The sequence below is a fragment of the Sceloporus occidentalis genome, unplaced genomic scaffold (genome assembly GCF_023333645.1).
Source record: "Sceloporus occidentalis isolate IW3139 unplaced genomic scaffold, rSceOcc1.0.p SCAF_559, whole genome shotgun sequence".
Taxonomy (NCBI): domain Eukaryota; kingdom Metazoa; phylum Chordata; class Lepidosauria; order Squamata; family Phrynosomatidae; genus Sceloporus; species Sceloporus occidentalis.
In genome coordinates this window covers 69,908-92,059 of record NW_028317539.1, presented here as the reverse complement: position 1 = coordinate 92,059, position 22,152 = coordinate 69,908, and the positions used below count along the sequence as shown (strand labels likewise).

Genomic DNA, 22,152 nt, shown 5'->3' with positions numbered 1-22,152 from the left:
ATGACTCCTCCAGCCTCTTAATGGCTCCCTGATCTGAGAGCCGCTTTCATGTCATTTGTTGAGTTGATTGAAAGGAAGAGATGGAGTAGAAAACGAGCAAAAAGTTCTATGTAATGGATGAACCCCGGCACTTACCAGCCCCTAAGTTTAAGAAAGTTAATATCCTATATATATATATAGCGGGTCATACAGTGAGGGTATTAAACATGCGCGGGATAGACATACGGCTCCTGAATCTAAGACGACACCGACGACTGATTAAGGTTTGAGTCTTTACAGCAGGAGAGACGGCAGACTAGACGGGGGCCGGATGGGGCCGATCTGCCGGCAGGTTCTGGGTTTCTCAAGTTTGTGCAATCCTACATTTTCCCCCCTATGAATAAAGCACGTAGGGATCACACCGGCAGACTGAGAGTCCTGGGAGTTGCAGTCTGACTTTATGATAATAATAATCGATTCATACAGGAATTTATATTTTTATATTATAAATTCGCATTTTACTGGATTCCTGGCAGGGGTCCGTTTGCTGAACACCGTGTGTCTGTGACCCTGCCGCGTCCGCTGTCATTAAACTGACGACACGCAGGGAGTTTAATTATACATGTAATGTCTCAAATAGGTCTCCGCTATACTCCGCTATACTCCGCTATACCCCGCTATACTCTCCCCCTCACAGATTCCGCCATCGGCACTTGGACGGATTTGACCCTTTAAATGCAACGTAATGAATAGTAACCTACGTGGGATTATTTATAAATTTATTGATCGAACGGATAGATTATTGATCTTTATAAAGTAAACTTTGGTTTGTCTTTTAGAATATTATAATGTCGTTTTGTCTCTTTATTGGGGTTTCAGGCCCTTTTAGCTTTTTGCCGCGTCTCTTTTTTTAAACCTTTTTCTTTTTTATTAATATCGGCCGTATAGAAGGAAGGAAAATCTTCAGCCCAGTTGTCATTCCATATAATCCATTTTCACTTTATAATACGTGCCACGAGCAACGTTAACAGTCTTTCCTGCTATTGAGTCAAGGTTTTCTCAAATCTGTTTTTTTTTTCTACAAGATCGTCTCTCAAACTTACAACGACCCAAGGAAAAAATAGAGAATTGACACCGTGTAATGTTTAGATTGTAAGCTCCATGGGGACAGAGTTTCTCAGACTTTTCCCTCTGGGCACCTGGGGAACCATCCTGAGGGTAGGAGAAACCTTCGCTCGTTATATCCATTGTATGTTAACATTTTGAGATCTTTAATGGACGATAATGTGATTTCTGTGTGATTTCTATCCTAAAAATCCAGCTGCCCCCCCCTCCCCTTCAACCATTTCCGGTATAAGAAGTAGAGGGATGACCTAAGATGTGATACAGCCAGGGCCGGCCCGACAATGGAGCCGAGTGGGGCAACCGCTCCAGGCGGAGCCCCAAGCCCTTTTTTATTATTCTTTTTTAAAACCGAGAAAAGAGAGAGAGAGGGCGCCGAGTGGTTTTATCTTACCAAGTTGTCAGTGCCCACTCGGCCCCCCTCTCTCTCCTCTGCGAGCCCTCTAGCTCGGTCTCGGTGCCGGCTTGTGATGTTGAGCGCCGGAAGATGACATCATTTCCGGCGCTCAGCATTACAAGCCGGCACCGAGACCGAGCAGGGGGGGGGGGAGCGTCATTTTAAACTTCGCCCCAGGCGGCATTTTGTCTTGGGCCGGCCCTGGATACAGCAAGGAAACAAAGTATCCAGAGAAAGGAAACAACTAATGTGCGAAGATTCTCTTCCGTTCTTGGTTCTCAAGGTCAGTGTTCTGCTGAGGTCGATGCAAGCAGTTCAATCAGCCGTTCAATCATCGTGACAGATCCTCCTCTGTGTCATGTCTCCTGTCCCTCCGTGTTTGTGTCCAAATAATTGCCAATAAACTTCCAATAAGGTTCAGCTCCTTAAGTAATATTTAATGAGCTGCACAATCGGCGTCCTGGGAACCAGCAGCCAAGAGCGTCGCGCTAACTGCACATCACCGCATTCTGCGTCCCCCCCCCCCCCCCAAAACAGAACACGGAGAAGGTCTGGCTTCTGAAATACTATTCCAATGACGTTAAATTTCGCGAAAGAAAAGCTAAGCTCAGCATTATGGGAGTGGGGGAAGGATTGGCATTTGTCCGCTAAAAATGAAGCTGAAAAGGTCAGTCGTTTCGAAGGCAGCAGATTTAAAACTGAAAGCGACTCCGCTCTTCAATGTTGTAATATGGCTGTGGTTCATGGTGACCTAGATGGCGAAGTAGATGGATCATTGGGGTTCCAATGGAATTAGTCAATGTTGCCCGTACCCCGTCAGTCGTCCTCTAGTCTGCTCTCCATCAGGGATTTACCGAATGTCTTATATATGATGGACGCACTCCACAGGACAAAGGAAGAATAGGTGAGGAACAAACCGTGGTCTTCATCAGGCTTCATCATATAAAGTCCTCCATCCATTGGGAGGAATTCAACATAAGGACAACATTACCAATCTATACATAAAACATGCAAAGACAACAAAACAGATTGCTATTCATTTTCTAGATTCCTTCTTGTATTTTATTTTTATTCTTAATATTTGAACTTCACTATGTTATGAACTTGAGCTGGAGAATAAAGTTGAATCATTCAAAATACAAAGCAGGAATTAATTAACAAAAACAGAAAAAATCCAAAAACATTTTTGAGGTGGGAAGAATTTTGTGATGTATTAGAAGACATCCCCATACATACCGGGGCCAGGATGACATGGGCTTAATGGGGGGAAGAAGAGGGCTTAAAGACCCCTAACCCCACTTGCCCACTGGTCAACTGCTTCACCAATACACTGCCGAACCGTGGTGAGAAAGGCACCAGAAATGATTACAATTGGATGTTTTGCCGTCCATGAACCAACCAAGAGGCGATTCGTGGCGTTTTATGGGAGTTCTAGGTGGTTGACCACATGGCACAAGCGTCAGGGGTGTCTCATTTTACCCAATATGAAAAATTTCCCTCCCGACCATTCCAGTTGAGAATTTGCTTTGTGGAGTCTATGCTACCTTCTTGCGGACACGAGTTTATTTTGATTCCCTCGCATGTCCGAGAAATGGGATCGTTTCAAAGCCGAAACACGGCGGAAATCAGCGGTCAAAGATAAAATAGGCAAAGCATGGCCCACAAATGAAAGAGAAGCTCAACGACCTCAGTGGAGATCATCATTGGACAAATTTAAGTCGCAATTACCTTGACTTTAGGCCAGTTTTTATTCTTGCGGTTAAGCTTTTCGTGATCAAATCCCGGGGTGCGAAAGTTTAAATGAAATTTGTTAGAAGAGTTAATTTTTAAGATATTTTTGGAACACGTCATTTTTGTGGCTCTAGGCAACAAATATGGAAATACGCCGACGACTGCCGGCTCTTGAAGAGCCAAAGCTCGGTGGATTACTTGTAAAAATTGTTTTACATGAGATGTTAACAGCCTGCTCCACTTTCTCCTCGGCTCGTTCTGATCGAGAAGTCAATAAAAGTACATATTTTTCAGCTAATTAGACTCCTTGAGACTCTTTTAGCCCTAAAAAAAAATACATCTCTACTGACTTTTCCGTTTCCTTTCATCTCCTCTAATGTTGGTTGTAAGCCTGAGAAGCAAAAAAAAAAAAAGAACAAAATTCAGTAATTTTAAGTTTAATTAGCTCCAAACTAAATCGAGTTAGCGAAAACCCCCAAAATTCTAGCTGACATCTGCCGTCTTAAAAATAAAAAAACATTAAAAAAAACTGATTTTCTCAAAGGAAAATAACTTGTCTCTGAAAAGACAACTTGTAACCAACAAATAAATACGTTTAAAGGCGTGAAGGAAAAGGACTTGTTCTAATTCATTCGCATTTTTTCAGAATTCATTCTTTTTGCGGCCAGAGGGATCTAAAACATTGAGTAAAAAAATATTATGGAGGTTGGGTAGATTGGACACGGATCTTCGTAGAGTAAATTAAGATCTCCCCAATCATTGAACATAAGGTAGGTACACCAGGGCTCAATCTACCGGCCGGCTGCCATCTCTGCCACCTTAAGCTTGGTCAATAACCTGTCGAGAGCTGACGTCTTGAGAAGTAATTTTAGAAGAACTTGGCACATTTAAGAACAACGTGCTCTTTGTTTAGCATTTAAAAATTATCGGCCTGGAAGATTTCCCCCCCCACGCTCGCTTGAACTTCAGAGGGCTAATTAATATAGATATAAATGTGTCTTTGTTGTTTGAAGAAGACGTTGCGTCCCTCGACTAGACGGTCAGACTAACTCAATCAGACAATTTGCTGCAGCGTAGGGAGAGATCAGCGTAGCGAGGACGGCGGCTCTAGTCTGTGCAGTAAACTGACTAATAATATTAACATGGTGAGTGATTTTAGTGCTAAAAATTGATTTTTATCGGCTAAGTGATCTCATAAGGATCCATGATGTAGGAAGTCCTCCCAACCTCTCTCTCTCTCGAAAAATCGATGTGCGCGCACTTGGTCAGGGAAGATAATTCCCAACGCGTTCTTGTTGAAGGTTATTCTTTTCTGTCCATCGACCTGGAAGTCGAACCTCGGGGACAGAAGATTTGAGCTTGCGGCCGGCCGGGGGTACTTGTTGGACCACGGGGGAAGAGGTAGGAGAGTCCGAGGGGGCAGCAGAAGGCACCAAGAAGAGATGGACCTTGGAGAAGGTGACTGGATGGTAGGAATAACCGAGAAGTGGCAACACAAGACAAATCAAGAGCGCTGAACATATTAAGAAGTCTAGCAAAGTCGGTCGTACAAACCGGGTCAGAACCAAATAGAATAAACATATAAATCATATAAGACCAGAGGACGTGGAGCACGGAATCGGCACCGAGGCACTCTGACTATAGGTTAAATTAGGCGCGCCAAAAACAAAAAGACGCCAGCCAGGTACACAAAGACCAGACGTATAAATCATAAAAGATGCCAGTAATAAAAAAAATGTGGTAAACGACATGTTGCCGCCAGCGACCACCACCCTTAAAGCCATCATACGCAATGCAGAGACAGGTAAGCGCGTGACCGCCGGCGGGTCGAGGCACATTCATGATGGAACGGTGGCTGGGTGAAGATAATTTTGTTATATGATATAGTTATGTCCGCTGTAGATCTGATAAGGTTATATTATACGCCGCGTCTGTGGAATAAGCTACGGACTTCAAGCAACGTCTCGCCGGGCAACATTTTCAGCTGAGAATGACTCCATCGATCCTCGTTGTTTAATATTGATAATATCTCGCTCGACTATAGTCTGATAATAATACTTCCTAAAACTTAACGTATTCCCTTCCAAAAAAAAAACTGTACGTTAATTTGTTCTAAAAAAACCCCCAAAAACATAAATGACAGACTATGTTTATTTCTTCTTCTGCCATCTGGAAACCACAGGAGGCATAAAGTATCTGCATACATTTGAATTTCAAGCACGGCGCATGTGAACTTTTACATCAATTTACTAGAAAATCAATTTACCGAGAAAGTGAATTACCACCGAGCTCTACTCGGAATGGGTTTAAGCCGGATCGCGGCGCGAAGAATGTATATTACGTGAATGGTCCCGCGCGTTGGGCTTCATCACCAATATATCTGTGGCAAGTGCCCTAATAGGGTGTTCTAACCTGGCCATGGTAGTAATATTAATAGAGATGTCTGCCGGTCGCCAGCAAATTTCACTTAAAAAAAAATTATGGCAAGAGCACCGCCATGTGGAATAATGAGGAACTGCACCAGATGCCTCTGCAAAATTTTTTTTTATAAATTCACAGTTTTTAACATTTCCAATGTACTTCTGGAAACCTTCTGGAGGTTTCTAGTTCTCATGTTGTCTAATGTTTGATTTATCTTATCAGTATATATTGTCTTTCTGTTGTAATCACCAACATCCTTGATAGGGACAGGTCAATATGACATTAACTGGTTTGTCAGATGATCAATTTATTCAGCAGTTGGTATAAATATCTAGAATTACAAGAACATTAACCTTATTACGGAAAGAAGGCATCGCACAGCGGTACGTATTTATCAAACTTATACCAATATGCTTTATAATAATTTAGATTCTAAAAAAAATAATGTAATAACATTAATCACTCGCTGTGCGCACGGCTGTTATATCTGATATTATTTAATAAGAATTCATATTAAAAAAAAAACCACAGTAAAATTATTTTACATTGATTATACATGAGTATAAAATACAGTATTATATGAAATCTTCTCTTACAAACATAATTACAGAGTGGCCCAAAACTAATTACATTTCTTAAATATTTAGCACTCAACAAAATATTATATTTTTATTGACTTTTATAATGAATTTTAAATATTTTCCAAATTTTAAGTCTATTTTTTTTTTATAGTAACAATTATGACTTTTTTCTCTTTACATCTATCCGTCTATTAATTAATATTCCTACTGAACAATATATTTTGTTAATTAACCTTCATGTTCTTGCTTCTTAATAATCATGTATTAAACCAGGAGGTTACTAAGGTAAGATACCTCTATTATTACATGAGGGTTATGTGCAGTGGTACGTTTATGTGGGATCTTCTTCTGGCCCCCAAGAAACTGTCTCTAGAAGAGACATCTATCCTCTATTCTAATGTGACAGACGGCTGAAACCCCAATAAATTCAATAAACATTGGGTGATGTAAGGACTGGAAGATCAAAAGTAGCCTATTGAAGTTATATGTTATTCTCCTAGTGATGGAACGCAGAGAACTAGTTTATAAAGAACAGTCTGATATAAGAAAAGATTTTAGTTCCAGTCCTTAAAAAAAATAAAAATTTTAATATATATTTTCTAGGTGGTTCTAAGACAAAATGAGGCTTCTTCTCTCCCTCTTCTTATGTGCCCCCCTGATATTGGCTTCAGAACATGATTCTTCTCAAGATCAAACTCAAGATGAGAACGTCAAATGGAAGCCTGAGAGAGATGAAGAAGTGGCGCGTGGAAATACCCAATTTGCCCTAAAGGTTTACAATGAGGTTTCTTCTGATGGGTCAAGATCCCTCCAAGAAAACATATTTTTCTCCCCATTGAGTATTTCCACCGCGTTTGCCATGCTAGCTCAAGGGGCCAAGTCGGCCACCCATCAGCAGATCATCGAAGCGCTGTGCCTAAACGGAACACAGAACGACAGAGAAATCAACGAAGCTTTTCAGTATCTTCTCCGGGAATTAAACGCCCATCGCAACTCTCTGCAGGTCAGCATCGGAAACGCGCTGTTCGTAGACCAGAACCTTAAGATGCTTACGGGTTTCCGAAAGGCTATGGAGCGATACTACAGAGCGGGTATCAAGAAAACCAACTTCGCTCAGATCCAAGAGGCAGAGAGACAGATCAACGATTACGTGAGAAAGGAGACCGACGGTAGAATACAGAAGTTGGTGGAGGACCTCAGCCGAGATACTGTCATGGTCCTGGTGAATTATATTCTCTTCAAAGGTAAGACTCCATAGAACCCAAATGTATCCAAACTGGAAATCCGAATTAGAAGTTCCAGTAATAAGCCTTAACAGTGGTTTATCAGTGATTGTTCTAAAAGTAACCCCAATATCAGCATTTTGTTGTTTCTCCAGATACTTTGTGTTCTTCTATCAGTCTTCATCAAAAACAATGTATCACGAGCCATTAAGTCCATCGAACCTGACAATTTTCCTAACTCATGTATGGCATCAAGTCTTCCTTGGTCATTGGGCTTTTTTAGGTTCAGGATAGCCTTCCGCCCGTCCTAACCGGCCTCCATATTCTCCGTAAAATGGTCACTCTCTGTATCTATCCATCAATGAGTAATATGTTAGATAATAAGTCTTGTCTTGACTTTAAAATAAGGAGTATTTATTGGCCCATATTGGCCCAAGAGAAGATGGAGTCTACATATAACTTACAGTCACGGTAACAGTCATGGTATTTACTTAAACATCGGGAATCTCACTCATTGTCAGTCATCAAAAATATTACCTTCTGTCTTGACTTTTTTTTATAAAAAATATTTGAAATTACTGCTGTGGTAACAAAGTAACCAGAAGAAGACGGGTGCCAAGATTCTGTTCTTTAGCACAAGACAGACATTAACAAACAAAACCTCAAATTCTAGCCTCCCTCCCAACCCTTTTATTTAATGTTTTCCCCCCGAAAACGTTTTTTTTTCCTAACTTGAAAGATAAACACGTGAATCTTCTCCTTCTTTAGGAGAATGGGAAGATACTTTCAACCAGGAGCTCACAAGGGACGGCCAGTTTTCGATGAATAGCGTCGCTAAGATCCAAGTCCCGATGATGCATCGCGTCGGCCTCTACAAAACTTACCGCGACGGCGAGTTGAATTGTGAGGTCATACAAGTGCCGTACAAAGAGAAAGCGTACATGGTCGTCGCGGTACCCAAAGACGGCGAAATCATAAAGGTAGAAAGATCTTTGTCAGAAGAGACATTTCAACGCTGGATACATTCGCCTCGTACCAGGTACGTCTGCCTTCGAACGCGGAGGGGCGATGATTAAAGGATGTCGAGTGTTTGTTTAGTAGATCGGGCCCAGAGCGAGAACTCTGATATGCAAAAACACTATATTTTGGGGCAATATATGTAAGAACATAATTAATGAATGGTCTTAAATAAAAGTCGGTAGATCTCAGCTTCAGAACATTTAACAGGAATATAATTTGCTGATTTATTTTTTTCCGAAGTCTCGTGGACCTTTCGCTACCCAAGTTCTCCTTCAGCGCTAAACTCGACTTGAAAACCTATCTCTCGCGCATGGGCATGGTCGACGTTTTTGGCGGCAGCGCCAACTTGTCTAAGATTTCTGGTAACCCCAACCTGTTGGTCTCCAAGGTAAGTAAACGATCTTTATGACAATTAAAACCATCCTCGTTCCAGGGTTTATTTACAGCTTTCACAATAACGTAAGCCTATTTAAGTCATACAAACATAGAATTAAATCCTCTCACTGTATTGGCCTCTACCACTTCTGGTGGGAGGCCGTGACACTTATCTACCACCCTTAAAGGTCTGGTGGTCTGGACAAGGACAGGCATTGCATGGAACAGGGATGAAAATGTTATAATTAGAAATCTCTCACACCTTTTTAAAAGGCGGGCTATGGTTCCCAAACCAAAAACTAGCACTTTCGCAAAGCGTTGAAATCTCTAATGTAACACATTTTTTAATGGTGTTAAACGCTCTAATAGGAAATCCTAAAATTACACGACTACTAATGAGCTCCTTGTTCACTTGACCTTTCAAGGCCTTACATGAAGCCGTGCTGAATGTTAACGAATACGGGACAGAAGCAAGCGGGGCTACAGCCACAGATGTAAAAGTCAAGCAGGCTGTGACGCCGTTCAGGGTCGACCGTCCCTTCCTCCTCTTCATCTACAGCAAGGAGACCAAGAGCATCCTCTTCATGGGCCGGGTCATCAACCCAACTCACCAAGCCGTGTCTGCTACAATGTAACCTAATCCATTCATTTATCGCTGAACTAAAGTGTGAAATGTACTGCAAGGTTCTACAGCCACGGGAAACATCAAGGTGATGAGAAGCTCGAGAGACCAGCTACAAAACCACTAAGAACTGCAGAAACTCACTAAATTCAAAAAGATATTTCTGCATATTCCATGAAAATAAAATTTCACATTAAAAATGTGTAATGTTTCTGTTAACATTTCTCTTGGCTACATTTGGTAGGGCAACAACACAATGAGAATTCAAAAGGAGATACTTATTTTAAGGTAACTGTGTGAATGTACAAAAACGTGTCTGGTCTTTCCAAAGAGCAAATGGACATATTACATATAATGGTGTCCCATTGGTATTTAAAGAGTAAAGTCCGGCCCACGCGATCTGCCGCTCTGCACAAAAAAAACCAGAAGGATTGAGGCCATAAAATCAGTTTTTAGAGGAATGGTAGTTTTTTAAATGGGAAATAAAAGAGAAGCCCATCAATTTTAAGTTTGTATGTTGATCTAGAAGAAGACAACCTCCCGTAAAGATGTTTCCAGAAAGCTTTCTAGTTCTAGCGAATGCAGACATCAGGTGGGTTCCATTAATATAATGTAAAGTTTATAAAGGTTAATATAATGTAAAGTTTAGTAAACATGGTATCTACAATTAATGATAATATAATGTAAAGTTTAGTAAACATGGTATCTACAATTAATGATAATATAATGTAAAGTTTAGTAAACAAGGTATCTACAATTAATGATAATATAATGTAAAGTTCAGTAAACAAGGTATCTACAATTAATGATAATATAATGTAAAGTTTGGTAAACAAGGTATCTACAATTAATGATAATATAATGTAAAGTTTAGTAAACATGGTATCTACAATTAATGATAATATAATGTAAAGTTCAGTAAACAAGGTATCTACAATTAATGATAATATAATGTAAAGTTTAGTAAACATGGTATCTACAATTAATGATAATATAATGTAAAGTTTAGTAAACATGGTATCTACAATTAATGGTAATATAATGTAAAGTTTTCATATAATGTAAAGTTTTTTAAACAATGTATCTACACTTAATATTATTATTATTTATTTTTTAAGCAATGTATCTACAGTTAATATTAATATAATGTAAAGCTTTTTTAAACAATATATTTATGCTTAATATTAATATAATGTAAGGTTTTTAAACAGTGCATCTACAATTAATGTTATTATAATGTAAAGTTTTTTAAATATTAAAAAGTCATGATTACTTTCCACGAAAACAGAATTTGGTAAAATTCCAATTTTTAAATGCAAGTATTTATAGCTTTTTAATAAAACTGGGGACATCCATAGCATACGCACACACTCTAATGAGCATTTCCTGTTAGGTAGGTGGAACCTGTAAGGAAGAGCAGGAAGTGAAGATTGCGAAGGTAAATTTCTTCCCCCAGACTCACAGATCTCAATGTTCTACAAAATGTGAAGATATAACCCACACTTATGGGTTGATATTAAAAACCAAGCTTTTTATCTAGATGTTTGGAAACACAATGTTCCTTTTAGAGAGTAGGTGTTATATGGAAACCCTTGTGTGCTTTAGATGATACCTTTGTGTACAATATGGTTAATAAATACAAGAATAGAATCAACCGGTTCTATCCTTTGGATTGTCAAATATTTGCCGGAGACCCTCAGCACTGGACGTTAACCTTTGGCAGTTTAGTAGATCTGTGAGTTGACAGAAGAGGACACTGGTAAGGATTCTGTTTTATTTGTAAATTATAGTTATAAATATACATTATCGGGTTGTGTCCAAACTATCGGAATGTAGACACTTTGTAGCTTATATTTCAGACTTGGGGGGGAGAAACTGATGGAGAGACTATTAGAATGGACACTAACGGTCTTAAAGGACTAGAGGCATGTCAAGTAACTCGAGAAAGGCAAAGACAGTTTCTCCGGGTCCAGCAGAGGATATATTTCCGTGGTTTTGTCGGCAGACATTTAGCATAATAGCTCAAAAATGGGACTTTGCAAACCTATCTTCTATCCCTAACATGCTATGTTTGAGGGATCTTTACTTGAACACAGGTGAGAGAGGCTAAGCCTGATGTAATAATGGATCAGTGCCATGATGTCATGCTTATCTTTATGTTTCATCAAATGTTGTTCTAACTTTTTATTGGGCCACCAAAGAGAGGATACAACGTTACATAAGCTATCGGGACATCGTATATAACGTTACGCACGGCTATATCCATTTTATGCATTTCATCAAAAAGAGACAGAAAGAGATACACAGAGACAGACAGATGGGCAACAGAAAGTTCTTAACGAGCTAATCGTTAATATTTAAAATTTAAGCACCCCCATGACAGTCCATTGGTCCAGGTCGATTGGGATTTGTCCAGGGGTTTCATATCTTATGGATGTCACTTGCACAAAGCTTTCAGTAATTCGAATTGTTCTTTAATGCCACCCTGCTGGTTTACGTCTCGTGTCTTCTCACACCAGTTTCTTCTCGATGACATTATTTGTGTAACTAGTGAAAGTTCCGTTAGAACGTCCATCAACACCTCCTTTAATCTTTTGTTCACGGGCAGTCGTTGGCTCTAACCCCTTTTTGGATGAACAATTTGTTGCCGATTGTTTAATAGACACAAGACCGTCCTTCACGTTCACCAAGACGTTCCATCGCGTAAAAAGCCCAAGTATGCGTATTAAAACGGCAACAAATGCGTGTGTTATTTATGATTAAAATAATTTCATCAAGATCTTAATGAACGAAATAACACAAAACACACATTGTAGCCTTTAAAGTCCCAACTCAGCTATAATTAGCGTAACAAAGTTGCCTTTCTGGCCACATCCATTGCTGGTTTTGATGTTAATCTGTGTCCTTTCGCTTCCCAGAAGGAGAACCCCTGGAAGTTTAACCATGAGGTGGAGCCTTCATGTCCTTCTTCTTGTTACCCTGTGTCTGGGCAATCCAGCCACTAAGGGAGGGGGCAACAACCCAAGAAAGGAACAACATGACCATCATGGGGAGAGAAACGAATCTTCTACGGTAACAGATCCAGTCCCTTTAAATCATACGCAGCCTCCGGCTCAACTCTCTGTTCATGACGTGACTGAAATGAACACCAATTTTGGATTCAACCTCTACCGGAAGATGGCCGACAAACATGATAACAACATATTCTTATCCCCATTCAGCGTGTCCTTCAGCCTCGGGTCCCTAATGTTGGGAACCCAGGGGCTCACTCAGGACCAGATCCTAGATGGTCTAAATTTACAAAAATTTAAGAACCACGAACAACCTCTTTTACTGCCCTCGCTGTTCAGGAAAACCAAATTAAAAATTATGGATAACGAGGCATTTATCCTGGACGTTGGAAGCTTCGCTTTCATACATGAAACCTTTTCCATCAGAGAAGAATTCTACAACCTGACCAACGAGTACTTCAGCATGGAATATCAATATATCGACTTCCACGACAAGGAGGCCAAAAATATCATCAACGATTACGTCAATAAAAAGACAAGGGGCAAGATTTCCCAGCTTTATGATTCCATTGACCCGCTCGCCAAGCTTGTTCTCCTTGACTATATTTTGTTCAAAGGTAATTATCTCTCTACTGTCTTCTCCAATAGTTTTTCTTATTAAATCTCATAATTTTCATCAAAAACAAAATAAAAAAAGGGGAACATAAACACTGGGTTGCCCAGGGTATTTCTACACATAGGACCTTATGTTATCCCATGTGGGGCAACCAGCACAACGTTCAACCATAACTTGGCCAGAAAATCGGAAGCGAGACAACCCTAAATTTAAAAAGATCTGATACATTTCTAATTATTTCCTTTTTTTTTTCTCTCTCCTGCAGGCAAATGGCAATATCCATTCAATCCAAACTTAACAGAGAACCAAAAGTTCTATATAGACAAATATAACTCTGTGACGGCGCCGATGATGTATAAAATGGATAAAGTCCATTGGATGGTCGACAAGTCGTTATCGTGTACGGTGCTGAAAATCCCATACAAAGGAGGAGCGCACATGCTCGTGGTCATTCCCGAAAAGGACGGGGACCTTGTCACCATAGAAGATAACTTATCCAAGGAGCTGTTGGATATTTGGCAGGGACAGATGAAATATCGGTATTCCCATGGGTTATCTGCCCCTATTTTAGCTTATCTAGCTAATTATTTCGCTTATTTAGCTAATTACCTTATCGTGTTCTATGCCTTTAATCTGTGAACATCATTTCACCCAGCAAGTTCTAGACTCCACTAGGGACCAGTGGGGTCTCCAGCTTTCATATTTAGGGGGGGGGGCAAATGGGGGGGACAGGGACCAAAGTAGGGGGATAATTATAAAGCGCTACATATACACTATATATATATATATATATATACATGCGTTAGACGTGCATTTTTAACTCCATAATATGTACTATGATTGAAATATGATTTAAAAATAACAGATGAACTGGCAGTTATTTTTCAGTCTTTAATATTAGACCCTGCTGACAATATATATAAATATTATACCCTGCTGCCGATATATATAAATATTAGCCCCCGCAGCCAATATATATTAATATTAGCCCCTGCTGCCAATATATATTGATATTAGCCCCCACAGCCAATATATATTAATATTAGCCCCTGCTGCCAATATATATTGATATTAGCCCCCAAAGCCAATATATATTAATATTAGCCCCTGCTGCCAATATATATTAATATTAGCCCCTGCTGCCAATATATATAAATATTACACCCTGCTGCCAATATGAATATAAATATTAGACTCTGCTGCCGCTAAATATTAATATTAGCCCCTGCTGCCAATATATATATATAAATATTAGCCCCTGCTGCCAATATATATATATATATATAAATATTAGAACCTGTTGCCAATATATTTTATAGTGAAAAAATTTACTTTGGCCCCGCTCCATGCTCCCTAGCATGCAATCACTCCCTCCGCTACCACACCAAAAAAAAAAAAAAATTGCCACACTGACTGCAGGTCAGGGGAAGACTGTGAGTGTCGGTGCAGTCAGGGCCGGCCCGACAATGGAGCCGAGTGGGGCAACCGCTTTTTTTTTTAAATTTTTTTTTTTTAAGCGAAAGAGAGAGAAAGGGGCGCCGAGTGGTTTTCACTTACCAAGCTGTCAGTACCCGCTCGGCGCCCCTCTCTCTCTCCTCTGCTCCCTGTTCGGTCTCGGGGCGGGCTTGTAATGCTGAGTGCCGAACAGGGAGACTCGCCGCAGGACTGCTGAAAGCAAGGTAAGTACAAGGGGGGGGGGGGAAGGGTAGATAATGGGGGGGGAGGGTAGATAATGGGGGGGGCGGCATTTTGCCTTGGGCCAGCCCTGGGTGCAGTCTTTCCTCCTTCTGACTGCACCGTGAGAGCTCCTCTCCCCTGTAATCATCCCCAGAGTCCCTTTGTCCCCTCATTCATTAAACCGTACCTCTCTTTTACTTACTCCCTGTAGTTCAGGTATAGATCAAATAAACAACGCATGGAAACAGCACGTGCAACTAAATAAGTCCCCCCGTCTCCCTATCTACCCCTCTCCCCCCTTTGAAGTTCATTTACCTTATAGAAGTCCTGCGAGGCCTCAGTCTCCCTGTTCTGCCGCAGTGTGCGGGGCTTCACTGCTGAGCGCCAGAATATGACGTCATATCCTGGCGCTCAGCATGAAATGCCGGCACCGCAACCAAGGCAGAGAGAGGCGGAGGAGAGTGAGAGGCGCCGAGTGGTTGCTGAAAAGTTATTCCTGAGCGACCGCTCTGTGCCTCTCTCCTCCACGTCTATCACAAAAAAGGGGGGGGGGGGGCACACGTCCCTGCCGACACCACTGCTAGGGAGTTAAGTTTAAAGGGACATTTAAATGTCCCAGACAGCCTTGCTGAGGAATGTATATTTAATGACTTTTAGTATTTTAATATGTAATGAGGGGCACCTAAAGGAGAAGCTGCAGTTCCATTAAGCTTCACAAGTATAACAGAAATGTTAATTCAAATATCTAAACTTCCAAATAATTGTGCTGAATATATGCTTTTTTGCATACAAAATACAGCCTAGCTTGTGTTATGTAGGTTTTAATTTGCATATGGGGCTGGATTATGATGTCACGAGAGGAGGATTTAATATTGCAAAAACAGTTATTTGTGTAATAATTTAATTTATTACATAAATACCAAAAGAACGATGTTTTACCCTGATTCAGAAGCAGCCATGCTGTTTCCTGCGTGCTGCATTTGACAGGATGCATTTTAAACAAAATGTATAATTTATTTATTTTTTTTCCTGTAGAAAAACAGAAATAATTTTTCCAAAATTTAAATTGGATCAAAAATACCAGCTGAAGACATCTTTGGAAGAAATGGGAATACAAGAAATATTTACAGGGAAAGCCAACTTAACTCGGTTAACAGAAGAGAGGAATTTGAGGCTGTCGGAGGTTAGTACTGAATACAAAATGTACAACATTCTAATGTATAACATTCTAATGTACCATAACATTCTAACCGGAGCGCATTCATTTCCTCTATATATTATTATTGTTATTATTATTATTAATTTTTATTTATATAGCGCCAACAATTCCTGCAGCGCTTTTTACAGTCCCTATATTCAAAGGGTCTAGACTAAGACGGCTCGATACATTAGGGAAAGAGAGCCCGGCTCATGAGCTTACAATCTAACACAGACAGAATCCTATAGGAAACCCACTAAGTATAAAGAATGTTTTTTAGAGGGACACCAATGACCAGAATTTCTTCTTTGCAAAATGTATTATGTGTTAAAATAATTAAAAATTTTAATTTTAACAGATTTTTTTTCTAGACATTTAAAGACGTTTCATCTAGTGAAATATTACCGTAAAAACTGTTTTATATGTAGCCCCCCGCTGATAAGATTAACAAAAGCTCAACAAACAGCATTGAGCGTTCTCAGTATAATTCACTCACTTATACTTTATTCATTCACGCCATAGAACGTTTATTGGGCTGAAAGACGGTAACGGAAATCTTTTGGTTAGAAACAAAATTCTAAATCATTTGCTGATTATTCAGATGACAAATTTAGCATAAACAAAAATTATGTCTGAACAAAATCAAATTGAATTAAAATATATTTTAATGCATTTGTTAATAATTGCACACATATAGATACTGCCGTGTTTTAGATATGTTGTAGTAAGCGGTGTTCATCATTAAGAAGCAGTGTTACGCAACCTTTTATGACCTTTTTTTTTTGGATTAAATACATAAATCTTCCAATTTTGTCCCATTTTTAGGTAACACAAAGAGCTGTGATCGAGGTGGACGAGAGGGGAACGGAAGCATCTGCGGTAACAGGGGCGGAAATTATTCCATATATGCTGACGCCTATTATCCGGGTGGATCGCCCTTTCCTATTCATGATATTTGAAGAAACCTGCAATTCGCTGCTTTTTATTGGACGAGTCGTCGATCCAACAAAGTTCTGAATAACTTTTGTAGAAAAGAAGTGTTTAGAGAATTATTTCGGAAACACCGCTACAAGGCACTCGAACTCTATGTCACGATATGACAATTAAAATTGGATGCTCGTCCATCCTGGTCTTAATATTCCAAACCTAAAGCCTCTGGCCCCGAGTATCAAATTCCCATAAAAAAAAAATACATGATGAGGACACGGTGTGTATTTTCTTCTCCTGACTGGCTGAAATTGAACGCGTTAAGATGCATGTCATAAACCTTGTTGGCCTTCAGAGAGTCGCCATTGAGCTGGCCACGGTCCGACTGGACGGGTTTCCAAAGCTTTAATAAATAGCGAGGATACAATTGTTACCAACGGACATCGATCATCTCTAGAATGGACTTAATTATTAAAAAGACCCTTAGAAAGTGATCTGGATGCCACCATCTCCTATAAACCACACCGCCGAATCCATTCCCACTTATTAGAGCCATTTTTATCTGATTTTTCTAATTAAAATGTATTAATTACTATATATTATATATAATTATCACTATTTTATAACTCAAAATATTATTATGACGCAGGTAGAGTTAATCAAAAGTATTGCAGAATGAGATCATCCTATTTCAGCAGACAGATCTGGGTCGAGAGACCGAGGTCAGCAATCACCGGCTGAGTGTGCTGGGAGTTGTTGAAATGATACAGGTTTCCTTTTCTCAGACAATAAAGAACAAAGTTATATGTGTGATTCCATGTCTGCTTTTTTTTTTTTTTTTTAAATTACTTCCTTGTCCCCCCAAAAATATTTTGCTGAACAGGACTAAAATAATTCTGGACCTATAGAATAAAATTTGCTGTTAGGGGTCACACATTATTATATACGGTATATGCTATATGCAGGTCTTTCAGCTCATCGGTGATGAGACTTTCCATATAAAGAGCTGAATCGTTTCATGAGTAAGTTGTCAGCAATAATTATATTTTTTCCACTTTAGCTGGAAAAACATATCGGTTATCAAGCAGCAATTAGAACGCGTGCAAAATACTACATACATCTGACATATATGACCACCCCCTACAATTATAGTGGGTACTCTGTGATTATCATCAATGGAGTTTTTACTGTAAATATCTATTGTTAACATTGCAGAAATCATGTGTTTTAACAACTCGGTGAAAATTGAGGTCTGTATCTGATCCCATGTCACCTAAACGCTGCCCACTTATCTCCCACCCTCTCAGTGAAGTAAAACTTCCTTCCGTTCCATCTCGGCCTCTGATCCTCTAGTGTTTCTTCCGGTCTCTCGTATAACGTTTCTCCTCCTTTGAAATTTCCTTCCTGTGCTTATCAAACTACTCCATTTCCATGATATTTACAAAAAAACTGACAAGGGGCACTGACAAGCAAAGATGGCACACGCAGGCTGTTTGGGGTTAGGATGGCACTAATATTCTGCTTGGGGCAAAGGTGGCACTCACAAGCTGTTTAGGTGAAAGTTGGCACCGTGGGACATGTTACTTGGTGAAGTTGGGGGGTCCTGGGGCAGTTTTCGCACCAGGGCACCATGGTTTCTAGTTACGCCCCTGATGAATGAGTATTTTAGGTGAAGAAAGGTGCTGATCTGAAATCTGTATTCTCACATGCAAATGTTTCATGGCAGGTATAGATAGCGGTTTCCATGATATTTACAAAAAAAACCCCCTTAAAATCACCCAAATCGTCATCGGCTCGCGTTCAGATCCAGAATGTGATGTAAATATCTGTGAGTGTTTATGCTGAATTAAAAACAGACAATTCGGAAAACGCATTTGTCACCATTTAATTATGAAATATACAGGGCTAAAGACTTAGCTGCGATCACGCATGCATTGCGATGTGTCACATAATCATGTTCACGCGCTTCGAAACGCCCGGGGGAATCCACCTTTGTTTTTTTTCTTGTTTTTTTTTAAATATTTTTTTTATTTTTTAATATGATTACCGTGAAAATAAAATACCTCTTTGATACGAATATACTTATTCTTATCTCATTGCAAATAAAGAAGCTGACAATAGCTCCGTACAAATATATCGGTGTTATTGTAAACGGCATCAGGGACGTTTAAATAGAAAAAGCGGAATGTCAACGTAGGCATGTAGGGTGTAAAAAGCGTTATGCGGTAACGGTTACAACTAAATTCATTCATTGAAACCACTAGATAAAGAGAAAATACTATCTGAAATACTCCAAAAGTGGTAAATAAAGTATTTACAAAACAAAATAGTTTCGTGAATAAAGGGAAATATTTTTTTTTTTTAGAAAATATATTTGCAAACCCCTCCCCCCCCCGTCACGGCGTCCTTTTAGGGTGAGTTTGTGCTCTTCGCGGAATTCCATTGCCGTGATCACAACGCGCCTCTGCATAGTATTCTTACTGCCGAACACATATATATATATATATTTGCCTTTTTTTCTATTTAAATAGCTTCTTTTTTAAGAAAACTGTGCAATAAATAGTAGTCTCCAAGGCTTGAAGGGCACAGAAAGCCACGCAGCGAGGTTTATTCCTTAAAGCGACAAGTGGTGGGAAACGCATTTGGCGACGCGTTGCTCAGCACTTGGTCTCCCCCCCCCCCCCGGAGCGGGGAAGCAGCTCTCCCAGAGGATACGCGATAGAGAGACGTGATTGATTCCTCCGTCGTCGTGACGAGCGGCGCGGGAACGTCATAGCGTTTCGAGGAGCGTGTTTAAAAACCCAGGCGCCGGTCATTCTCGGCCTCCACGTGCCACGAGTTTCTTTGGTTTGCCGGGATACTGGATGAATGATTTAAGCTTTTGATTTCCGGGTTTTTCTGCGTTCAAAGAAAAAAAAAAAAGGTGATTTCCTTCCAAATTAAAATTACTTTAAAACATTTTAAGGCATTATTATTGCTTAAAGCAGGTCTTTTACCAAAATCCTGTGCGCCAAATAATCCTGTGCTGTATATTATATTATATACATACATATATATATATATATATATATATATATATATATATAAATTAGAACCCCTCTCTGTGTATACTATAGGGCAGCTAAGGGGCTGGCTGAGGAGGATAGGAGACGTAGTTCTGCAGCAGCTGGAGGGCCGCAGGTTGGACGCCCCTGCTATAGGGAATACGGCGGGATCGGGGTGGAAAAGGACACTCGGAATCTCTGTCCAGGGGCTGCTGGCTGTATAAATGTTGGGGTTCCCCCCTCTTTGGCAAAATATTCTGTAGAAAATTATTCTTTATGACATCATAATGTACAAACACCATAAAAGTCATTAATAATATTAACCCCTTCACGACAAAGCTCCTACATGTAAAGGGTTTAAGGACAACCCGTTGTCCTTAAGGGGTTAATGATAATTACATATAGTATTTGTTTTTGTTCAGAATGCTCCTATTTTCTGTGCGAAACAGCTCGGGAGACAATAATATATTCTGTCAAGGAGACAAACTCCTCTGTTTAGTTGCCTTGTACGTTGGGGGCATTAAAGAAGAAGGATTCTGTTGCTTCTCTACGCTACAGAACAGCTTGCGTCAGATTTATTATTATTATTATTATTATTATACTTTATTTATAAAGCGACGACAGATTCCGCAGCGCTGTACACCAATACCCTCGTTCATTTACCCCAAACTTACAAGCTAAGCTTCCGGGCTTGGGGGTCCCTGCTCCCGTTTGACTTCAGGTCCGCCGAGTTCCCTATGCTCCGGGAAGACGCTACGGATCCAGAGAAGCTCACCGCTCCGCTGGCGCTGCCGCTACGGCCTTTGAGAGAATCTTCTGGAAGGTTAGGAAGATTGGTTTATAAACGTTTGACATTTTTTTGGTTTTGCACTGTGAATATTTAAAAAAAAAAAAATATAGACTTACCTACAAATGGCAGCAAAACATTTTTCCCCACACCTAATACAGAGTTACTTTTGCTAAAAAAAAATAATAACAATAATAAATAAAAAACATTAAAAAGTGTTAGTAAGGGGTTAATAACTATCTAACCAGAAAAAATACATTTAATGCAGGTGGAAATAAAATAATAAAACAAACAGGTTGTGAAGAAACATATCATTGGTAGAAAAGGGATGAAATTCAATACGGCTTTTAATTATTTTAAGCATTTTAAGCGATGGTGCCTGGACCGGGGCGGAATTACGTGAACACCGAAGAAATTTTGTTGCAACAAATAAACGGATCTTTTTTTTTATTTTATTTGAATCATTTGATTAGTGAAGAAAGCTTTTTAAGCAGCACGTACTTGGCACACTTCTCCAGAGAGCTGTGTTTCGGCTGGATGGCGTGGCTACTGAACGACTGGCTGCGGATCAGCTTGCTTTTCACGCCTTCTCTGCTCCCGGCTGCGGAAAACAAGGAGACGAATTACCGGCAGCGGATACATCGATGTAAAAGGAAAGGGTTATGCGCTTGTGGCACCGCTACTCGCACTCCCAATAACGATGTGCCGCGTTTACATGGCGTACTCACTGGTTTGTGTGCTTGAAGAACCTCCGGAGATCACCGTCGGAAGGTTTTTTGGTAAACTTGCCCCTGTTTTACTGTCTCTGCCTAAAACAAAGGAGCGTCTCAGTAACTGTTATGGCCGACGTGGGTCTTAACGTGCGCTTGGAATACCCGCCAATGGATTTAGAGAGCATAGCACAACGCGCACTTACGCTTCTTATCGTAATTCTTGTCGTTGCCGGACCTTCCTTCTCCTTGTTGCTTTTCCTTCTCGATTTGCTCCTGAAATGACAAAGAACTCAGCACATGTCTGTAGATTCCGGTCCCCAGAACATTTCTCTCGGATCGCTCTGTAGCAGGAATGTTTAAACTCGAAGAAGAGATATGAATGCAGAACGCAAAGGCAGCTGCATTAACGATAGCCGTGCTTCTGATGCTATCTGCGATCTCAAGATCTTCTTAGAGTTAATTTTGTGCCTGTATTTGAAAAATATTTAAAAATGAATGGCAGTGCCGTAACTACACGGGGCCGTCTCTCTAGGGGGCCCGTGTTGACCCCGTGACTACTTGTCTCCTCGTACCAGTTCAAAATCGTTCAGAAAGGGACGCCCTGACCTGAGCCGGACTGGATAAACTGTTTGGGGGCGCTGACAAGCAAAGATAGCACAGGCAGGCTGTTTGGGGTTAGGATGGCGCTGATAATCTGCTTGGGGCAAA

General features: G+C 40.2%; 3 protein-coding genes across 3 annotated transcripts in view; 2 read left to right on the top strand and 1 right to left on the bottom strand.

Moving 5' to 3' along the window:
- The first annotated feature begins 4,978 nt into the window (after positions 1 to 4,978).
- LOC149271120 (serine protease inhibitor A6-like) lies at positions 4,979 to 9,484 on the top strand. Its single transcript, XM_089507609.1, has 5 exons — positions 4,979 to 5,033; positions 6,903 to 7,475; positions 8,223 to 8,493; positions 8,715 to 8,862; positions 9,275 to 9,484. Exons 1-5 carry the CDS (start codon positions 4,979 to 4,981, stop codon positions 9,482 to 9,484), a joined length of 1,257 nt encoding a protein of 418 aa, XP_089363735.1.
- Positions 9,485 to 12,414: 2,930 nt separating this feature from the next.
- LOC149271119 (protein Z-dependent protease inhibitor-like) lies at positions 12,415 to 16,990 on the top strand. The gene is made up of 4 exons (XM_089507608.1): positions 12,415 to 13,099; positions 13,364 to 13,637; positions 15,811 to 15,958; positions 16,799 to 16,990. Exons 1-4 carry the CDS (start codon positions 12,415 to 12,417, stop codon positions 16,988 to 16,990), a joined length of 1,299 nt encoding a protein of 432 aa, XP_089363734.1.
- Positions 16,991 to 20,614: 3,624 nt separating this feature from the next.
- LOC149271118 (serine/threonine-protein phosphatase 4 regulatory subunit 4-like) overlaps positions 20,615 to 22,152 on the bottom strand; it is a 49,453-nt gene continuing 47,915 nt past the window's right edge. Inside the window, exons 22-26 of the mRNA XM_089507607.1 lie at positions 21,648 to 21,717; positions 21,456 to 21,540; positions 21,233 to 21,322; positions 20,851 to 20,903; positions 20,615 to 20,760 (exon numbers count right to left, since the gene is read on the bottom strand). Coding sequence (XP_089363733.1) covers positions 20,615 to 20,760; positions 20,851 to 20,903; positions 21,233 to 21,322; positions 21,456 to 21,540; positions 21,648 to 21,717 — 444 coding nt within the window. The remainder of the gene's footprint in view (positions 20,761 to 20,850; positions 20,904 to 21,232; positions 21,323 to 21,455; positions 21,541 to 21,647; positions 21,718 to 22,152) is intronic.

Coding starts and splice junctions, on each gene's coding strand:
- LOC149271120 (XM_089507609.1), top strand. CDS start 4,979: ATGTTGCCGCCAGCGACCACCACCCTTAAAGCCATCATACGCAATGCA. Junction 5,034..6,902: donor CATACGCAATGCAGAGACAG/GTAAGCGCGTGA, acceptor TATTGGCTTCAG/AACATGATTCTTCTCAAGAT. Junction 8,494..8,714: donor ATACATTCGCCTCGTACCAG/GTACGTCTGCCT, acceptor TTTTTTCCGAAG/TCTCGTGGACCTTTCGCTAC.
- LOC149271119 (XM_089507608.1), top strand. CDS start 12,415: ATGAGGTGGAGCCTTCATGTCCTTCTTCTTGTTACCCTGTGTCTGGGC. Junction 13,100..13,363: donor TGACTATATTTTGTTCAAAG/GTAATTATCTCT, acceptor TCTCTCCTGCAG/GCAAATGGCAATATCCATTC. Junction 13,638..15,810: donor CAGGGACAGATGAAATATCG/GTATTCCCATGG, acceptor TTTTTCCTGTAG/AAAAACAGAAATAATTTTTC.